Source organism: Asterias rubens, chromosome 13 (genome assembly GCF_902459465.1).
Source record: "Asterias rubens chromosome 13, eAstRub1.3, whole genome shotgun sequence".
In the NCBI taxonomy this organism is placed as follows: Eukaryota; Metazoa; Echinodermata; class Asteroidea; order Forcipulatida; family Asteriidae; genus Asterias; species Asterias rubens.
Window position 1 is genome coordinate 13,385,180 of NC_047074.1, and position 18,997 is coordinate 13,404,176.

The 18,997-nt window shown below is 39.2% G+C and overlaps 2 protein-coding genes and 1 pseudogene across 3 annotated transcripts in view; 1 reads left to right on the top strand and 2 right to left on the bottom strand.

Moving 5' to 3' along the window:
* Nucleotides 1-2,991: 2,991 nt before the first annotated feature.
* Nucleotides 2,992-12,842, bottom strand: LOC117298254 (serpin B6-like). Of its 2 annotated transcripts, XM_033781392.1 has the most exons (3): nt 12,724-12,842; nt 11,286-11,360; nt 8,949-10,812 (listed from the first exon to the last, which is right to left on the bottom strand). In XM_033781392.1, exon 3 carries the CDS (start codon nt 10,785-10,787, stop codon nt 9,603-9,605), a length of 1,185 nt encoding a protein of 394 aa, XP_033637283.1. In that variant the 5' UTR covers nt 10,788-10,812; nt 11,286-11,360; nt 12,724-12,842; the 3' UTR covers nt 8,949-9,602. The 2 variants fall into 2 exon arrangements, with proteins under 2 accessions (XP_033637282.1, XP_033637283.1); XM_033781391.1 differs by lacking the exons at nt 8,949-10,812; nt 11,286-11,360 and adding an exon at nt 2,992-4,860.
* Nucleotides 12,843-14,562: 1,720 nt separating this feature from the next.
* LOC117298750 lies at nt 14,563-16,004 on the bottom strand (annotated as a pseudogene).
* A 2,367-nt stretch (nt 16,005-18,371) lies between these two features.
* LOC117298251 overlaps nt 18,372-18,997 on the top strand; it is a 65,724-nt gene continuing 65,098 nt past the window's right edge. The window contains exon 1 of the mRNA XM_033781388.1: nt 18,372-18,516. The gene's annotated coding sequence lies outside the window, so the exon portion shown is untranslated. The remainder of the gene's footprint in view (nt 18,517-18,997) is intronic.

Below are 18,997 nucleotides of genomic sequence, written 5' to 3' on the forward strand. Positions count from 1 at the left end.
ATAGAGTTTCTTCAAAAGTTGAAGCACACGAACCCCAAGGCTTTGTTGTCAACAATTCCCTTCCGTTCCATAATGAATGTCATGTTTAATCTTCAGTGCTTTATGGTTGAGATTGTAAAGAATTAGATGAAAGGTTGAAAAATTAGCCAGGTTAGAGGCCCGTTTCATGGGCGATTTTTTAAGGCGAATTTGTCCACCACCTCCGATGATGAAGAATAAATGAATGAATAATGGATGCACGCTTAATTGGCAAGACTCATTTTAAAAAATGTGACGTCATGGACGCATGAACAATCAAATCACATTATGCTAATGAGCGGAATTTTTGTTGGCACGACACCGCGGGTCTATTTTTTGTGACCTTTTCTGCTTTTGTTCCTCTGTGGAAAAGAATCACCGGGAACCATAGCCCGAGTCATCAGTGTGATCTTTGACGCCAATATTCACGCCAATATTCACGACTTGGCCCAAAGTCGCAAATATTGACGCCAATATTCACGCCAATATTCACGACTTGGCCCAAAGTCGCAAATATTGACGCCAATATTGACGCCAATATTCACGACATGGGCCCTATGTCGCAAATATTGACGCCAATATTGACGCCAATATTCACAACATGGGTCAAATGTCGCAAATATTGATGCCAATATTGACGCCAAAATTCACGACATGGGCCCTATGTCGCAAATATTGACGCCAATATTGACGCCAATATTCACGACATGGGCCCTATGTCGCAAATATTGACGCCAATATTCACGCCAATATTCACGACATGGGCTACACGTCGCAAATATTGACGCCAATATTGACGCCAATATTCACGACATAGCCCAAGTCGCAAACCCACTCAGGCGTGAATTTTTTTTAAAGCAACTTGGGGAGTCAGAGCGCGCGAGCGAGATCGGGACCAGTGCGCCAGACTATTTTCTTGCCCACCCAGCTACCTAGGTTGCTAAAAAAACAATGAATATTTACGCCTGAGCGGGTTTGCGACTTGGGGCCCATGTCGTGAATATTGGCGTAAATATTTGCGACTTGGGGCCCATGTCGTGAATATTGGCGTCAATATTGGCGTCAATATTTGCGACTTGGAGGCAATGTCGTAAATATTGGCGCCAATATTGGCGTCAATATTCGCGACTTAGGTCATGTCGTGAATATTGGCGTCAATATTTGCAACTTGAGGCTATGTCGTAAATATTGGCGTCAATATTGGCGTCAATATTTGCGACATAGGGCCCATGTCGTGAATATTGGCGTCAATATTGGCGTCAATATTTGCGTCAATATTTGACCCATGTTGTGAATATTGGCGTCAATATTGGCGTCAATATTTGCGACATAGGGCCCATGTCGTGAATATTGGCGTCAATATTGGCGTCAATATTTGCGACTTTGGGCCAAGTCGTGAATATTGGCGTCAATATTGGCGTCAATATTTGCAACTTGGGGTAAAAGTCGCAAATATTGGCGTCAATATTGGCGTCAATATATATTTGCGATGTCCCTTTAAAGCCACCATAAGTTTGTACGCACAGTTCGCCATATTTGGGACAGAATCTCCTTCCACACCGGAACCAACTTGTTGTCAGTTTTTCATATAAGGGCCCAGACCTAAACATGCCTTCCTCCATGGGCCAAACTAGTCTGTTTCCCAAGCCAGAAACTTTGAAGCAAACGTTTATAGAGTTTCTTCAAAAGTTGAAGCACACGAACCCCAAACCTTTGTTGTCAACAATTCCCTTCCGTTCCATAATGAATGTCATGTTTAATCTTCAGTGCTTTATGGTTGAGATTGTAAAGAATTAGATGAAAGGTTGAAAAATTAGCCAGGTTAGAGGCCCGTTTCATGGGCGATTTTTTAAGGCGAATTTGTCCACCACCTCCGATGATGAAGAATAAATGAATGAATAATGGATGCACGCTTAATTGGCAAGACTCATTTTAAAAAATGTGACGTCATGGACGCATGAACAATCAAATCACATTATGCTAATGAGCGGAATTTTTGTTGGCATGACACCGCGGGTCTATTTTTTGTGACCTTTTCTGCTTTTGTTCCTCTGTGGAAAAGAATCACCGGGAACCATAGCCCGAGTCATCAGTGTGATCTTTACTGTAAGTTGTCTAATTCTTCATTAAAAGAAATGAATGCGTTAACATGTTTTTACTCATCGTCCTATGTTATGCACACCCTTCAAAGTAAAACTCTTTAATATACAATTGTTTAAAATGAGAAATTTTAAAGATTTAAATGACAAATTATTACAAACTTTGTCTTAATGCTGCTTGTTTCACCTTCTCTTTGAATGTTATACCTTCCACCCGCGGGTAGTAGTTAAACAGCACGACAGTTCTTTTCAGAAATGAGAAGTCTCCCGAAGTCTCCCGAACATCCGATAAATCTACTCCGCGGTAGTAGAATAAAGAAAGACAGTTCTCTAAGAACAAACTCTACTTGGCAAGTAGATACACACATGGTGTTATACCGCAAACCAAATAATTATATATTGACACCTCACCATGCAATGCCTCAAATCATTTATACTTTTCAGACAAAAAAAAGAAGGAAAAGGCCGATCACACTTCACTTTTGAATTTGTACAGTGTTTTTAAAGTTTTTTTTATACACTGTTTTTTAAAGGCAGTGGACACTATTGGTAATTACTCAAAATAATTATCAGCATAAAACCACACTTGGTATTACGAGTAATGGGGAGAGGTTGATAGTATAAAACATTGTGAGAAACGGCTCCCTCTGAAGTGACGTTGTTTTCAAGAAAGAAGTAATTTTCCACGAATTTGATTTCGCGACCTCAAGTTTAGAATTTGAGGTCTCGAAATCAAGCATCTGAAAGCACACAACTTCGTGTGGCAAGGGTGTTTTTTCTTTCATAGTTATCTCGCAACTCCGACGACCAATCAAGCTCAAATTTTCACAGGTTTGTTATTTTATGCATATGTTGAGATACAGCAAGTGAGAAGACTGGTCTTTGACAATTACCAATAGTGTCCAGTGTCTTTAAAAGATAACGAGAAAATCAGCTGATCAGCTGAAAAAGTTGCACGCCTGAATTTTCACCGGCGGTGAGAGAAGATTATTTTGACAGCAATCAAACAGTCTTCCAGATAGTCGAGATTGTTTTTCACCATTCAAGGAACGGACCCATGAACATTTTATACACGGATGTAGTCAGGTATTTGAAACAATAACTATTACATATACATCAGAGTAAGGCACGTTTGTGTACGAGTCAACGGGGAAATCCCTTGAGACAGCGGACCAGTCTATCTTGTAAAAATCCGGCGGATAAACCAACTTGCCCTTGACGCTGAAACTTTAAATTCTGTTACCGAAGCGATTCTCTTAAAAGTAAGTTTTACAAAATTGCTAAATTAGCCCCGTTGATAACTGGTGATGTAAAGGACAATTAAAGACACTATAGAGTTAAATGAAGCAACAGTTCATGGTGGCACAAGAGAGCAGAAATAATTATGAGGAAAGAAAGATGTGAGTTTAAAGTTCCACATGGCTGGAGTTGTTTGCAGCTGGCTTCCGGTAATGTCCCATGAAGATGATGGTCTTCGTCTCGGCATCCATAATGAAAAAGAGGAAAGGATGGTCGCCTCTAAACTCAGGGGTCAGATCAATTGACCTCTTCATCATGGTCACCGCTGTAGCTGCAGCAGCTTCACTCCCCTCCTCATTGACCTCAAGGAAGGCCTTATGTATGACCTTTGACACGAACAACCCCTTTTCTCCTGTGATGCCTGACAAGTCTGCGTTCATTGGGTGAAATAAATCTCGCATCCCCATGTCTGCCAAGACGTCGTTCATGACGATGGTTTCTTCCAGTTTGAACTTTGGCAGCGTCACCGAAACAGTCATGTTCCTCATGGTGCTCAAGAGATTTCTGAGTGTCTCTTGCGTGAGATGAGCTTGTAATCTTCCTAACCCGTCTATCTCGTCTGGTAGGATGACTACCATGTTCATGTGGTTGCCAACATAGGGAAGCTCGACAATCTTACAACGTAGGGCTGTGTCCATACCAAAGAAGAAGTATGACTTCCGGTTCATCATGGACACCTGGACGTCATCAGTCTCCGAGACGTAGAACTCTCCTTCGTAAGTCTTTTTGGGGTCGAATTGCTTCGCCCAGTCTGCTTTAAAGTAAATCGCGTTGACGAGAACGAGTTGCGTCATGGGATTGACGGAACCAGCGGGGAGAAGGTCCCGGATCTTACGGTTAGTCTCCTTTTCAACCCACGCATTGATGAATCGACGAGCACCCTCAACGTCCTTGACGAAATCAAGAGTGGACACGTCGCTGCCGTAATGCTCGTTCGCGTCCGAGAGGAACTGCTGAGTCAGAATTACATCCTTGTGGCCGAATATGCGGTTGGCTTTGTTCAGGGTGTACTTATCGGCACTCTTGCCGAAGATGGCGGTGTTGAGCTGGGCAAATGAGGAATGCAGAACCGACATTTCGACGGCGTCGAATTTCAGGACTTCGCCCATCTGGTGTGCGGTGTTTCCGCGTGCGCCCAACAGAGTCATGGCTAGAGCGGTTGAGATGCTGATCGGGGAAAAGAAGATGTTGTTTTTGCCTGAATTCGCGGCGTGAGTTTGGTAGAGATGCAGTGCGAAGTCATTGGAGGCTTTTGCAACACGATCTGTGTTGGACACAGAATCAGAATTACCTAGCGATGTGGCAAGAAGAAGAAGAAGAAGAGTTGTTGTATAAACTAGAACTGTCAGTTTCGTGATGGTGGCGGTTGCCATGTTGACTGCATTCAAACGCTGGTCCTTTTTGCTTCCTTGTCCGAGTGAAATCCACATCAAGAATTCGTTGGCTGAAATAGAATAAAAATGTGAAATTATGTTTTGTTTTGATAGTTGTGACAAAGAGTAGCATGATGTACACAATTATTTGGGGTTGAACAACGTAAAAATAACGAGAGTGGGACTCGAACCAACGACCTCCGGGTTTCATGCCGTCGCTCTACCAACTGAGCTATCTAGCTAGCACACTATGTTGGTGGTCTCCCTATGTTGTCAATATTTTTGTTCGGGTTGCCAGTCAGTGACAGTCACTCGAATAGGATTAAAAGGGCAAAAACAAACTATTATTTAATTTAATTGGTTCTTCACAATTATTGTGGAAAAAAAGAAAAATATTCTAAAAGAGTTCAGAATTTTTTTGAATGACAAAACTAACATGATATGAAAACAATTTCTGGATGAAATGGTCAAAATAGTTGTGATGTGACCCACCTCAGTTCTACTAAAGTAGCGTTGAAACCAAACATGTATGTTCTTTTCGTCAGAACAACCCCAACTCATTTAGAGATAGTCATTACATGATGTGACCGTAAACCTTTCCATATAGTCGTATACATCTAAATAATTATTAACTGTTGGTGACACAAAACACAGACAGTACCATGTCTCACAAAGGCGTGGGTCACCTATTAATTGAAATGTAAACATGTTCCTTTATCATGTCATTATGCACGGACTGGCAAGTACAAGGTTCGTCTGCTAACTATTATTTTGAGTTATACGTTGACAATAGAGAGATAAGGCTGCCAAATTAAGTGATTGCCTGTGATATTTTTTTCACAGGACTCGGGAAAGTACTTAGTATGCAGTGCTAACACACATCGGTGTATTGGTAAAAACAAAATTAAAGGAACACGTTGCCTTGGATCGGTCGAGTTGGTCCTTTAAAAGCGTTCTGTAACCGTTTGATTATAAAATGTTATGGTTAGAAAGATTTTGTAAAAGTAGAATACAATGATCCACACAAACATGCCTCGAAATTGCGCGGTTTTCTTTTTACCTCGTCGACTAACACGGTCGGCCATCTATGGGAGTCAAATTTTTGACTCCCATAAATGGCCGACCCTTAGTTCGCGACGTAAAATGAAAACCGTGCATTTTTTAGTGATACGTTTGTGGATCATTATATTCTACTTTTAAAACATATTTCCAACCATTGCATTTCATAACAAACGGTTACAAACGCTTTTTGAAGACCAACTCGTCCGATTGCAGGCAACGTGTTCCTTATTATTTATCCCCGATGCAAATTTAACATACATTATAAAAGTGAATACCGTTACTACACGGAGCACGGGGAAAGTCACATGTTGAAGGCACTGTGGAGTCGCGTATAGGGCCCTTGCCCTTTCATAACCGAAGCACTCCTTTACCAACGGGAGAAATGCCTTGGTGCCCTTGCATAAAACGAAGCACTACTACAGGCACGCACTCAACTAAACTGTTTTGGCTGCAACTCTCCACCTGTGTCTGTTGGAGGGGGGGGGGGGTCAATATTGTCCGTATGACTCGAAAACAATCGACTATTAAAAAAAATATCAACTTGATTATCGAAGTTGGCACCAAGTTTAGTGTATGTTTCTTGATAAATTGTCCTACAAAATGATATTACGTTGACAAAAAACCGAACGATGACCCTACCTTTGTAAAAATAGTTATATCGTTATTATTATGCTCTTTAAACATCCCTCGTTTCCCCGTGCTAGTATTGAAAACAGATATAGAGATGCAGTCGATTGTTACAAAATTTAATTAACACATTTCTATTCAATGAAATAAAAACCTCAATCAACTAGCGCAACATATCTCAATTAATTAATTTGCTGGCCGTGTCGATTTTACGAGGCGAGAAGAAAATGATTGTACATGTATTCAACAAGAAAGAGGACAACGTAGAATATTTCTATATAAATTCAACTTTCTTTATTGTAACCACTTTTTGTTAAATCATCATGTTGCATTAACAATAAATTAACAAATTACATGTTATTTTTTTTTTCAAACAAAACCCAGTGTCCTCCGTTCACGCACATATGCAGCGGCTGAACAAAGCTGTACATTTTGCGAGTCAACAGAGCCCGATGGCATGGCTCTCTGCTTACCGTAAGCAAATAACAAGCGCTTAGCTGGGACTATTTGCTTGTGCTCGTAAGTACTCCAGGGCCAAAGTTGATAAAGCTATTAAGCATAAAATACTTCTTGACAATTTAATTGGCTAAACAAAATTGAGTGTGGTACCATGGCATAAAGTCACAAACTTAATATAACTTTGGCTGTTAAAGACACCGGACACTATTGGTAACTCAACTCAATGCACACAATAACAAACCTGTGACAATTTGAGCTCAATCGGTCGTCGAATTGCGAGATAATAATGAAAGAAAAAACACCCTTGTTGTTACACGAAGTTGTGTGCTTTCAGATGCTTGATTTCGATACCTCAAATTCTAAAATCCGAGGTCTCGAATTCGTGAAAAATTACTTCTTTCTCGAAAACTACATTACTTCAGAGAGAGCCGTTTATCACAATGTTTTATACTGCCAACCTCTCCCCATCACTCGTTACCAAGAAAGGTTTTATGCTAATAATTACTTTGAGTAGTGTCCACTGAAATCGGGCCCTGTTACCAGCATTCTTCTTTTACTCGAAGCGCAGAATTTTGGTGTTTGCCTTGTGAGGAAAGATTGGTGATAGCAAGCTCAGAATTCGGCGGTAAGCAAAGCCATAAAATTGTGCACACGGAGTATTGAACACGCAGCGTCGCATTGTATACGGTATGTAATAAACACCCTACTTATAACACACATGGACATTATTTTACTCACAAAGAATTTCATCCAATAATCAAATTTACATTACACAATTTGCACAGTCCATTCCATTTGTATAATAAACAAAGATCTCGTTTACTCTATTTCATATTATACATCCTTTTATGGAAAAGCCCAACACAAAATGGTTTGGGAGCGCATTGTCATCACATAAATTAAATAAGTTTCTCTCACTGTGAACGTATACATAATTATCGTGTATGTACACGATAGGAGACTTTTTGTGTTCATGTGGCGGCAATTTGCTTCCGTAGAAATATAACTATTCTAAAACAATAGTTCTTGCTGAGCAGTGGGCATTACTCCATTCTTTCTGCACACAACTGAGATACGAGTTTGGTACTAACACAAACAAGTTGCATAATAAAGCAAAACCATAAAATTCCACAAACTTGACTTTCAATCGTTGAGCCAGAGCATGGCCAGAGCAAGAGGGTCGGGAAATTAACAAGCTCAAAGAAAAGATATACATTTGCTTCAGTTAAGTATATTATTCTACTTACATTTTCTGCAGATCAAATTGTGGTTCAAATTCTGAAAACGTGGGTATGCTTATTTTAAATATTATAATGGTCTGATTTTGCAACAAAAATTTCAGAAATTCAAATTCTTATCAAGCACCATTACATGTTATAAAATTATTTAATTATTTGAAGAAAAATGGAGTCATGATTCTCATTATTGTTCATACCAATTTAACGAGAATAACATGATGCAGTGCTACTATAAGTAATATTTCATTGTTTTAAGTTTATACTTTTAAAATTGACCACTAATTCATTTTCCTTTCACAAATTGACTACTTTTACTACTTATTTTATTATCTTTCTGAATGAAACCAGGGAACCCGAAAAAGTGACTGTGACCGAGTAGGCCTTTTACTTATAGACATGTGGTTAAATGTCTGTCGCAGCGATAGCAAAACGACTCTCCAAAACGATATCTTGCAAGACTGCTGCTCTTTGTGAGTTCTGCTCTCACAACTACTGCTATCCTGTTTAAAGACAGTGGACACTATTGGTAATTGTCAAAGACCAGTCTTCTCACTTAGTGTATCTCAACATATGCATAAAATATTAAACCTGTGAAAATTTGGTAGTCAAAGTTGCGAGAGAATAATGGAAGAAAAAACACCCTTGTCACATGAAGTTGTGTGCTTTCAGATGCTTGATTTCAAGACCTCAAAATCTTATTCTGAGGTCTCGAAATCAAATTCGTGGAAAATTACTTCTTTCTCGAAAACTACGTTACTTCAGAGGGAGCCGTTTCTCACAATGTTTTATACTATCAACTTCTCCCCATTACTCGTTAAGGTTTTATGCTAATAATTATTTTGAGTAGTTAATGAGAGCAGTTTTTAAAGCAGTGTTCTCGTGCAGAGCAGCAGTCTGACTCTCGCGAGACTAGTTACGAGAGAGCCATTTCGCTATCTCACCACGCGACAGACATTTAACGACTTAATTGTACACAAGTCTACCGTAGGCCTGAAGATACCTGTGTTGAGGAAGATGATGAAGAAAATGTTGAGTTTTAGATTGTAGGAGTGAACAAACTGACTCTTTCTCAGTGCTGTAAACGAAAATGAAAGGCCCTACAGGACTAGGAAAAACCATGCAATTTGCTTGATACATAGACTTGATTCAAGTCCCATTCTCGTGTGAGAGGCCCCTACATGTAAGCATATCACGCCAATTTACTATAAAACAACACGTAGCATAGCCTAGTACAGGGCGCGCTCGCCGTCAAAATGTGGTCCAGAGAACAGGTTGGGGAATGCAGATCATCACAAAACAGTAATTTTCTGGGGATGGCACTGGATTGGGACTTGAGTTAAGTCAAGGGTCCATAAAGAGGACAGGCAGGAACAACCAAGGAGCCAACCAGAACCAAAGAGGACCGAGTTTTTTTCCTTCTTGATGATCTACTTTTGGCTTGGGTCACACAACTGTCCCATGAACAGAATTGCTTCAGATTTGTTATCACGGATTAAAACCAAGAAAGGATGATCCGCTTTGATCACAATGGGTCTCATCGGCATGCAACGAAACATCATCTTCACAGCCGTGGCAGCGGCTGCCTCACTACCTTCCTCATTCACCTCCAGGAAAGCCTTGTGGATGACGGCAGAAATAAAGAGATCTTTACCTCCCGTCATCCCAGAGAAGTCAGCCTGATGCAAATCAAATGGGTCAGTCATACCCATTGCCTCCAAGACATCATTTAAGACAAAGTCCTGCTGCAGGGTAAACTTGGGCAAGGACAGGATGACTTCTGGCGGGGGACCGAAACGTGTTTGGCTTATCCATTGCTCCAACTTCTCATGACTCAGCTCCTTTAGGACACCACCCAGACCCTCTACCTCATCGGGGAGCACAATGAACATACTAACTTCCTTCTTGATGTAAGGAAGCTCAATGATTGAACACTTCACTGATGGATCATGGCTACAGGGAAACTTCTTCTTCTGATGCATCATCGGAACACTTACTTCTTTACTTCCTGTCACGTGGAACTTTTCCTCAGACGTAGCGGTAGTCTGAAACTTCTCAGCCCAATCTCCTTTGAAGTAGATCGCATTGACGAGCACCAGACGAGTTAAGGCATCAAGTGATCCTTCTGGCAGTAAGTCTTTGATCCGACTCTCTGTCTGTTTCTCAACCCATCCATTGATGAAAGTACGAGATCCTTCCGCATCCTCAACGAAGTCAAGCATCTCCATCTCAGCTCCGTAATACTTCTTAGTCTCGTCTCTAAACGCTTGGAGAAGCTCGAAGTTCTTCTGACCGAACAATCTGTTGGCAGCCTTCAAGGTGTAAGGAGCGTCCGCTCGATTGATCAGATCGCTGAGCTCAGCAAAAGACTGATGGAGCTTGGACTCCTCCTCCAAGACGTTGAACTGAAGCACTTGACTCATCTGACTTGAAGTGTTGCCACGGGCTCCTAGGTACGTCATGGCCAATGCAGTAGAGATGCTCATTGGAGAAAAGAAGATGTTTCCAGAAGATCCTTTCTGAGCTAACACCTGAAACAGGTCAGAGGCAAAGACGTTGATAGCCTTAGCGGCTTTCTGAGCCTGGCTCATATCTTTTGGAATCTCAGTTGCCATATTTGTCGAGATGACTGAACCCAAACTGAAAATAAGACAACAAAGTAATGATTTATAATAAATGTAAAACGTCTCACCAAAGCCTGTTTTTGACTTGAGTTAAAGTCCTCACTGCTAAAAAAAACAGCTAAATGTTTAACTTTCTTTCAATGTATATTTCCATGCAAGATAAAAAGGTTATGATTGTGATCTAAACTGAATTCAGAACAAAACTGTCAAGTTCAACACCTTTTGATAGCGACTTATCTATGAAAAAAATAGCCAAATGAACAGAACATGAACCAACCCAAAGCTCATAAATAGACTACAAGCTAAAGGTTAATGGTAAATTATTGCATTGCTTCTCAGTGAACTGAACCATTTACTAACAAAAAATAGGTGTTGACTGTTTCCCTTTCAATTGAACTTAGGACTTTATTATTGTTATGTGTATTATGTGTCTGGTTTCAGTATTTATCTAAACAGGACATTCCAATAAACAACTAGAGAACCACTCACCTGTGACAGGCTCGGAGTAAAACTCAGTCTAGATGACTTTTGACGGTGAATAGTGGTTCACAACATTGACGGAATCTGCCATTAAATATAATAACTTCATGCAGGGAATTGTAATTTAAAGTAAACAAAATATTTCATTGGCTGAATTGGAATTTGTACATGTGTTTTGGGGATTTTTCTTTTAAAGGAGTGTTTTTAAAATATTTTTTAACTAAGTGCCCTGCCCTCCTGGTGTTTTTCATACACAAAAATACAGTAATTCAAGGACAGTAACCCATTAAAAAAATGCAAGATTTTCACTCTGACTCGCTTAAATACAATAAAAAACAATGGTTAAGCTCATCAAAATTAATATAATTCTCAATGTAAGTAGCCCAAGTGTACTCCTACTTGTTTCCTTAAAAAAAAAACTATGACTAAGGTTTTTACGCTTGAACGACGTCTTCAGGAATCATAACTTCAAAACAAAAAGCACAACATTACAACAATGACACCTCAAAAACACAGTGAGTTCTGGGAGCAGCCAGGTTACACTCTACAATTAATAAACTGCCACAAGGCGGTAATCTTCAAATTTTCTGAAGCAGCACTTTGAAGGAAGAAGAACAAGAAATGAGAAGACTTCCCATGAACCACACACAGGGACAGAGTGCTCCACAACGGCATACAAAAAAAACCATGAACTTTCACTTTCAATTCATTCAGTTCCAAATCCAAACATTTTCCCCATATCAGTTTTGATCATTTGTTTTGTCAATAAAAACAGCGGCAAAGAAATGCATCAAAACCAGGGCCCAATTTCATAGAGCTGCTTAGCACAAAAATTTGCTTTGCATGAAATTCCTTCCTTGATGAAAAACAGGATTACTGACCAAATTTCCGTTTGTTGCATATTGCTTGTTACTGGTATTCAGCTGTTGTTTGCTTATCTTGAAAACCACGGGTGGAGTTTTGGTTGGTAATACTTTTTTTATCAAGGCAACAATTTCATGCTTAGCAATTTTTTGTGCTTAGCAGCTCTATGAAATTGGGCCCAGAACATTTCTAAAAAAGTGAAACGGTTTATGAACTTTACAGTCATTTTGTCTCTGGACTCTGCTGCGCCTTGATCTGAACTACTTTTTAGATTGATTTGGTGCATTACAATATCCATTAATATTAGTACCTTCACGTACGAAATTCACCAGCAACAAAGCTATATCCACGTGTAAAGTCAACACGACCAAAACCACACTGCATAAAATTGTTATTATTAGCATTACAGATTTTTCTGCAACCAATTTGCATGCAAAACCCTAACCCGTATACCCGGAAGTGCCACTGACTGTCTTTGCAAGATTTCATGTTTAGTTCCACAAAGGCAGGCATACTCGTTTACAAATAATGTTAACAATGAAGCAAACTGAAGGATTATTCTGTTATGAAAAGGTGTACGTACCTTTTTCCTTCCACACCTGCAAATGCGACCTTTGGTTGGGCAATATAAAAACGAAACTGCATGGGTAGTTTATGTGGTACGAAGGCGAAGAAGTGCACGAAACAAATCAGGCGAAGCGGACAGAGTTGTACAGTTGTAAACATTATAGCGCCCTCTTTTGATTTTTTTTAACAGGAGCGTACTCTCGCGACGGTTATGTCTATACGTGCGTCATAGAGCTATTTAGCATTATTTTACCCCATGGCTCTGGCTGGAAGGAAAACACTGAAAATCAATTTATATAGCTCTATGCTGAGCGTATGTAACCCGGGAAAATGGTACACTTAGAAAAATACTGAATAAAAGAATGTAAAAAACAAATACTATAACTGTGGGAGCACTCGCTTGACAAGATTGGATAGGGAAAAGAGGCAAAGAGATGCAACAAATAGGAACAGTGACTCAAAGTTGTAGGTTTCTCAAAAAATAAAATAGCTTTATTGTTTTATAAACCAATCAAACACCTTGAAATAATCTTCTTTCAATCTCAAACCTTAACTTTAAAGGAACACGTTGCCTTGGATCGGACGAGTTGATCTATTATAAAAGCGTTTGAAACCGTTTGTTATAAAATTCATATATGGTTAGAAAGATGTTTTAAAAGTAGAATAAAATAATGATCCACACAAGTATCACTCGAAATTGCACGGTTTTCCTTTTACGTACCGAACTATCACGGTCGGCCATTAATTTTATGGGAGTCAAAATGTTGACTCCCATAAATGGCCGACCGTGTTAGTCGACAGGGTAAAAAGAAAACCACGCAATTTCGAGGCATATTTGTGAAGATCATTGTATTCTACTTTTACAATATCTTTCTAACCATATACATTTTATAATCAAACGGTTACAGAACGCTTTTCAAAGACCAACTCGACCAATCCAAGGCAACGTGTTCCTTTAACAAAGGAGACCAAGGGAAACCTAAACCAACTGAAAAGAAAAAATAAACCAAAACTATACAAAACCTGAAACACAGTGCCCCAAAAAGTTACAGAATAAAATCGAAATAGCTTTAGGAAACCGACTCCAAAATAGCAGAAAATACTCGAAGCAGGCGAAGCTGCCCATTGTACATGTACTGCCAGGCTGCTATCTGAATAGTACAATGCACTGGATGGGTGACTACTACCAACGGTTTAAGAAACTGTTTACCAACATATATGTAACAAAATACTTCTAAGAAATTAACAAACTACAGGGTACAGGGGTGCAATGATATGGGCACTTTTCACCTGTAAGCACTTACCGCGACAACAATACTCGACCGATTAAACAAACGAGGTGTAAAAATCACCGTAATTAAATTTTCCGTCTCCTGGTATTTTCATTTTTAGAATGCGAGTAAGAAGTTTAAAATTACAGGTGCTTTTACAACAGATGCGTTACATAATATCCATTGTATAATATGGAATCTGGCTTTGGAGGCATGCAAAACTAAACAGGCGTTGACTTGAGATTTAAAAACAAAAAAGTTCCCTGGGTTATGTGTTAGGGTTTAACCTCGAGTAATAATAATTATAACAAATTCTTATATAGCGCATTTCACAATAACCGTATCAATGCGCTTTACATTAGTGCCCTGGTCATTGGGCCGGTAACATCCCCTGTAAATTTGAACTCAATTGGTAGTCGAAGTTGCGAGAGAATAATGGAAGAAAAAACACCCTTGTCACATGAAGTTGTGTGCTGTCAGATGCTTGATTTCAAGACCTCAAAATCTTATTCTGCGGTATCGAAATAAAATTCGTGGAAAATTACTTCTTTCTCGAAAACTATGTTACTTCAGAGGGAGCCGTTTCTCACAATGTTTTATACTATCAACCTCTACCCATTACTTGTTAAGGTTTTATGCTAATAATTATTTTGAGTAGTTAATGAGAGCAGTTTTTAAAGCAGTGTTCTTGTGCAGAGCAGCAGTCTGACTCTCGCGAGACTAGTTACGAGAGAGCCATTTCGCTATCTCACCACGCGACAGACATTTAACGACTTAATTGTACACAAGTCTACCGTAGGCCTGAAGATACCTGTGTTGAGGAAGATGATGAAGAAAATGTTGAGTTTTAGATTGTAGGAGTGAACAAAATGACTCTTTCTCTGTGCTGTAAACGAAAATGAAAGGCCCTACAGGACTAGGAAAAACCATGCAATCTGTTTTTTTCCTTCTTGATGATCTACTTTTGGCTTGGGTCACACAACTGTCCCATGAACAGAATTGCTTCAGATTTGTTATCACGGATTAAAACCAAGAAAGGATGATCCGCTTTGATCACAATGGGTCTCATCGGCATGCAACGAAACATCATCTTCACAGCCGTGGCAGCGGCTGCCTCACTACCTTCCTCATTCACCTGCAGGAAAGCCTTGTGGATGACGGCAGAAATAAAGAGATCTTTACCTCCCGTCATCCCAGATGCAAATCAAATGGGTCAGTCATACCCATTGCCTCCAAGACATCATTTAAGACAAAGTCCTGCTGCAGGGTAAACTTGGGCAAGGACAGGATGACTTCTGGCGGGGGACCGAAACGTGTTTGGCTTATCCATTGCTCCAACTTCTCATGACTCAGCTCCTTTAGGACACCACCCAGACCCTCTACCTCATCGGGGAGCACAATGAACATACCAACTCTCTTCTTATTGGTGTAAGGAAGCTCAATAATTGAACACTTCAACACTGGATCATGGCTACAGGGAAACTTCTTCTTCTGATGCATCATCGGAACATTTACTTCTTTACTTCCTGTCACGTGGAACTGACGAGCACCAGACTAGTCATGGCATCAAGTGATCCTTCTGGCAGTAAGTCTTTGATCCGACTCTCTGTCTGTTTCTCAACCCATCCATTGATGAAAGTACGAGATCCTTCCGCATCTCAACGAAGTCAAGCATCTCCATCTCAGCTCCGTAATACTTCTTAGTCTCGTCTCTAAACGCTTGGAGAAGCTCAAAGTTCTTCTGACCGAACAATCTGTTTGCAACCTTCAAGATGTAAGGAGCGCCTGCTCGGTTGATTAGATCACTGAGCTCAGCAAATGACTGATGGAGCTTGGACTCCTCCTCCAAGACGTTGAACCGAAGCACTTGACTCATCTGACTTGAAGTGTTTCCACGGGCTCCTAGATACGTCATGGCCAGCGCAGTAGAGATGCTCATTGGAGAAAAGAAGATGTTTCCAGAAGATCCTTTCTGAGCTAAGACCTGAAACAGGTCACGTTGATAGCCTTGGCAGCTTTCTTGGCCTGGCTCATATCTTTTGGAATCTCAGCTGCCATGTAACCAAAACTGAAAATAAAGACACCCAAAACAGGGATAAACGCTTTGAGTTTTATATATATATTCATATTATCTACATGAATATTTGGAAGAATCATTGATTGAAGTTTCAAGTTAGTACAGCAGTGCAAAAAGGAGTTATGACCATTTTATGTTTTCATTGTTTTAGCTCATTCAACTGGAAAGTGACGCACTCTTTGAGTTTTAAGAATAATTTTATTTAAGTTTCAAGTCAGTACGTCAGTGCCAAAAGGGGTTATGACCATTTTATGTTTTCATTGTTTCAGCCCATTCAACTGGAACCAGTGATGCACTCTTTGAATTTGTTTTTATCTTCATATGCACCTTTAAGTAAAAATCAATATTATTTGATTTAAATTTCAATTCATTACGTCTTTAAAATAAGTAGTTATGCTAAATTCAAGTTTTTCATTGTTTTAGCTCATTCAACTGAAACCAGTGACGGAGAGTTTGATCAAATTTTTCAAAACTTTAAGATTTGAATTTGAGTTTGTTTTTTAAAATCCAGACGTCAATTTTTTTAGCCTGAAAAAAAACTTGAACTTTTTTTGCTATTTCAAAAACTTTAACATTAAAAAAACTTTGACACTTTTTTATTTCAAAAACTTCAACATTATTTCAAAACATAGCTGAAAATACCGAAAATTACTGACAATTATTGTATAACAATCTCACTTTTGCTTGTACATACCAAAAACAACTCAACTCAAAGACTTAAGCTTAAAGCAAAACTTTGACATTTCTCTTGAACGCGGACGGCCGGACGGACGGGCGGACGCCAGACGGAAATTGGTATAACAATATTATAGGCGCGCACTGCTCTGCAGCTCACCAAAAATGGGTGTTTTATGTTTCCCGATAAATAAAACTTTTGACTGTGATTGTGGCTATGCGTATGTGTCTGGTTTCAGTATTTATCTGAACAGGACATACAATAAAACAATTAAAAAACAAGAACCACTTACCTTTGACAGTAAAACTCAGTCCGATGACTTTTGACAATGAATAGTGGTTCACAACAAAGTAGGAATCTGCCATTAAATAGAAGGCAAAGTAAAAACAAACACCAGTTGATTCCAGTTTTTTTTCCAAAACGAGGATGAGTGCCTTTCCCCATACCAATTGCATGCAAAAAACCCAACCCGGAAATGTGAACACTCTATTCTCTAAACAAGATTGAATCTACAGTTCCACCACCGGTTCCCATAAACCATATTATGCACAAACAATATGTGCATTTAATGCACATTTAAATAATGTGTTATTAGATAAAGTAAAAACTGACTGATTATTCTTAATGAAAAGTTGTACCATGGAGCTCCCCATGGTTATACGTACTTTTTTTCCTGCCACACCCTGTAAGTGCGACCTTTAGGTGATATGGAAACGAAAGTGCACGAAATTGAATGGATCAAGCGAAGGGGAAAGAGCCACAGACATAAAGAACCTAGGTTCTTTATGTCTGTGGAAAGAGCTGTAAAACATTATAGCGCCCTCTCTTGACAATTTTTAACAGGAGCGTACTTTCTTGGCAACTTTTCTTTTAAATGAACCTCATACATTTGAGTCACCATGCCGCCATCTTAAAAATCCATAATCCTACTTCCCTAAGTGTGACGTCAGAGCTGGGCCTAATTCCATGGCTCTGCTTGGCGTAAGCACAGAATCGGCTCGTACGGATGCAGGGAATTTACAATGCAGCTCTATACAATTTAGCCCAGGGATATAGTAGACCTATATATACCTAAACAACCTTTTGTTTCCATGACGGTGAGCTACAATATTAGCCGATACATAGCACAAGTACAACGAATTTGGACCCGTGTGCACATTCCATACAACGCATAAAGCGATTTTGAACAAGCTGATAGGCTAAAAGACGCATGAGACAGCCATGCCAATCTGCAGTACAATTTGTTACTACAAGAATGTAGGCTATACCCTAAAATAAAAAAAATAAAGCCTTTTTGAGATGGTAGCCAACATTAGTGTACTGTTTTAGGTGGACAGGCATACCCAAACCTTACAGTGTTATTATAGTATTGTGTCTCTAAATGGCTTATGCATATTATTTCAACAGTTTGTTTAATTTCCAGTACTTTTGTGGGAAAAAAAATCAAACAAGGCACTCAGCGTAAAAATCAACAGCTACGAAAGGCGTGTAAAACTTTGTAGTATGTCTAATTAATGGCATCATGAAACAGCCGTTGATTAGTGGGCCTCTCTCTATCGTATACGGTCAATATGGATGGTTTCACCACGGAGGAAGCAATACTAAGGCAACGCAGTAATGTAGATGAGCAATGTGAAGCCCCATCGCGTATGTAATCGGGCAGTCTTATAACCGATGCTTATGTGAGTAACAACTGCTCCCAAGACCAATAAGTGCCCCATGTGTGTCTTGAAGTGTTTTGTATTCACGATAACACCAGTGGGGAAGACAGCTACTCCGTAAACGGTAAGTGAATTTAATATTTTAGTGAAACTGAAAAGTATCATCGCCATTGTTGGGGTGATGATATGGACGGATGCTGAGCACGTGTTTGTTCGTTTGTTTGTTTGTTTGTTTGTTTGTTTGTTTGTTTGTTTGTTTGTTTGTTTGTTTGTTTGTTTGTTTGTTTGTTTGTATGTTTGTTTGTTTGTTTGTTTGTTTGTTTGTTTGTTTGTTTGTTTGTTTGTTTGTTTGTTTGTTTGTTTGTTTGTTTGTTTGTTTGTTTGTTTGTTTGTTTGTTTGTTTGTTTGTTTGTTTGTTTGTTTGTTTGTTTGTTTGTTTGTTTGTTTGTTTGTTTGTTTGTTTGTTTGTTTGTTTGTTTGTTTGTTTGTTTGTTTGTTTGTTTGTTGTTTGTTTGTTTGTTTGTTTGTTTGTTTGTTTGTTTGTTTGTTTGTTTGTTTGTTTGTTTGTTTGTTTGTTTGTTTGTTTGTTTGTTTGTTTGTTTGTT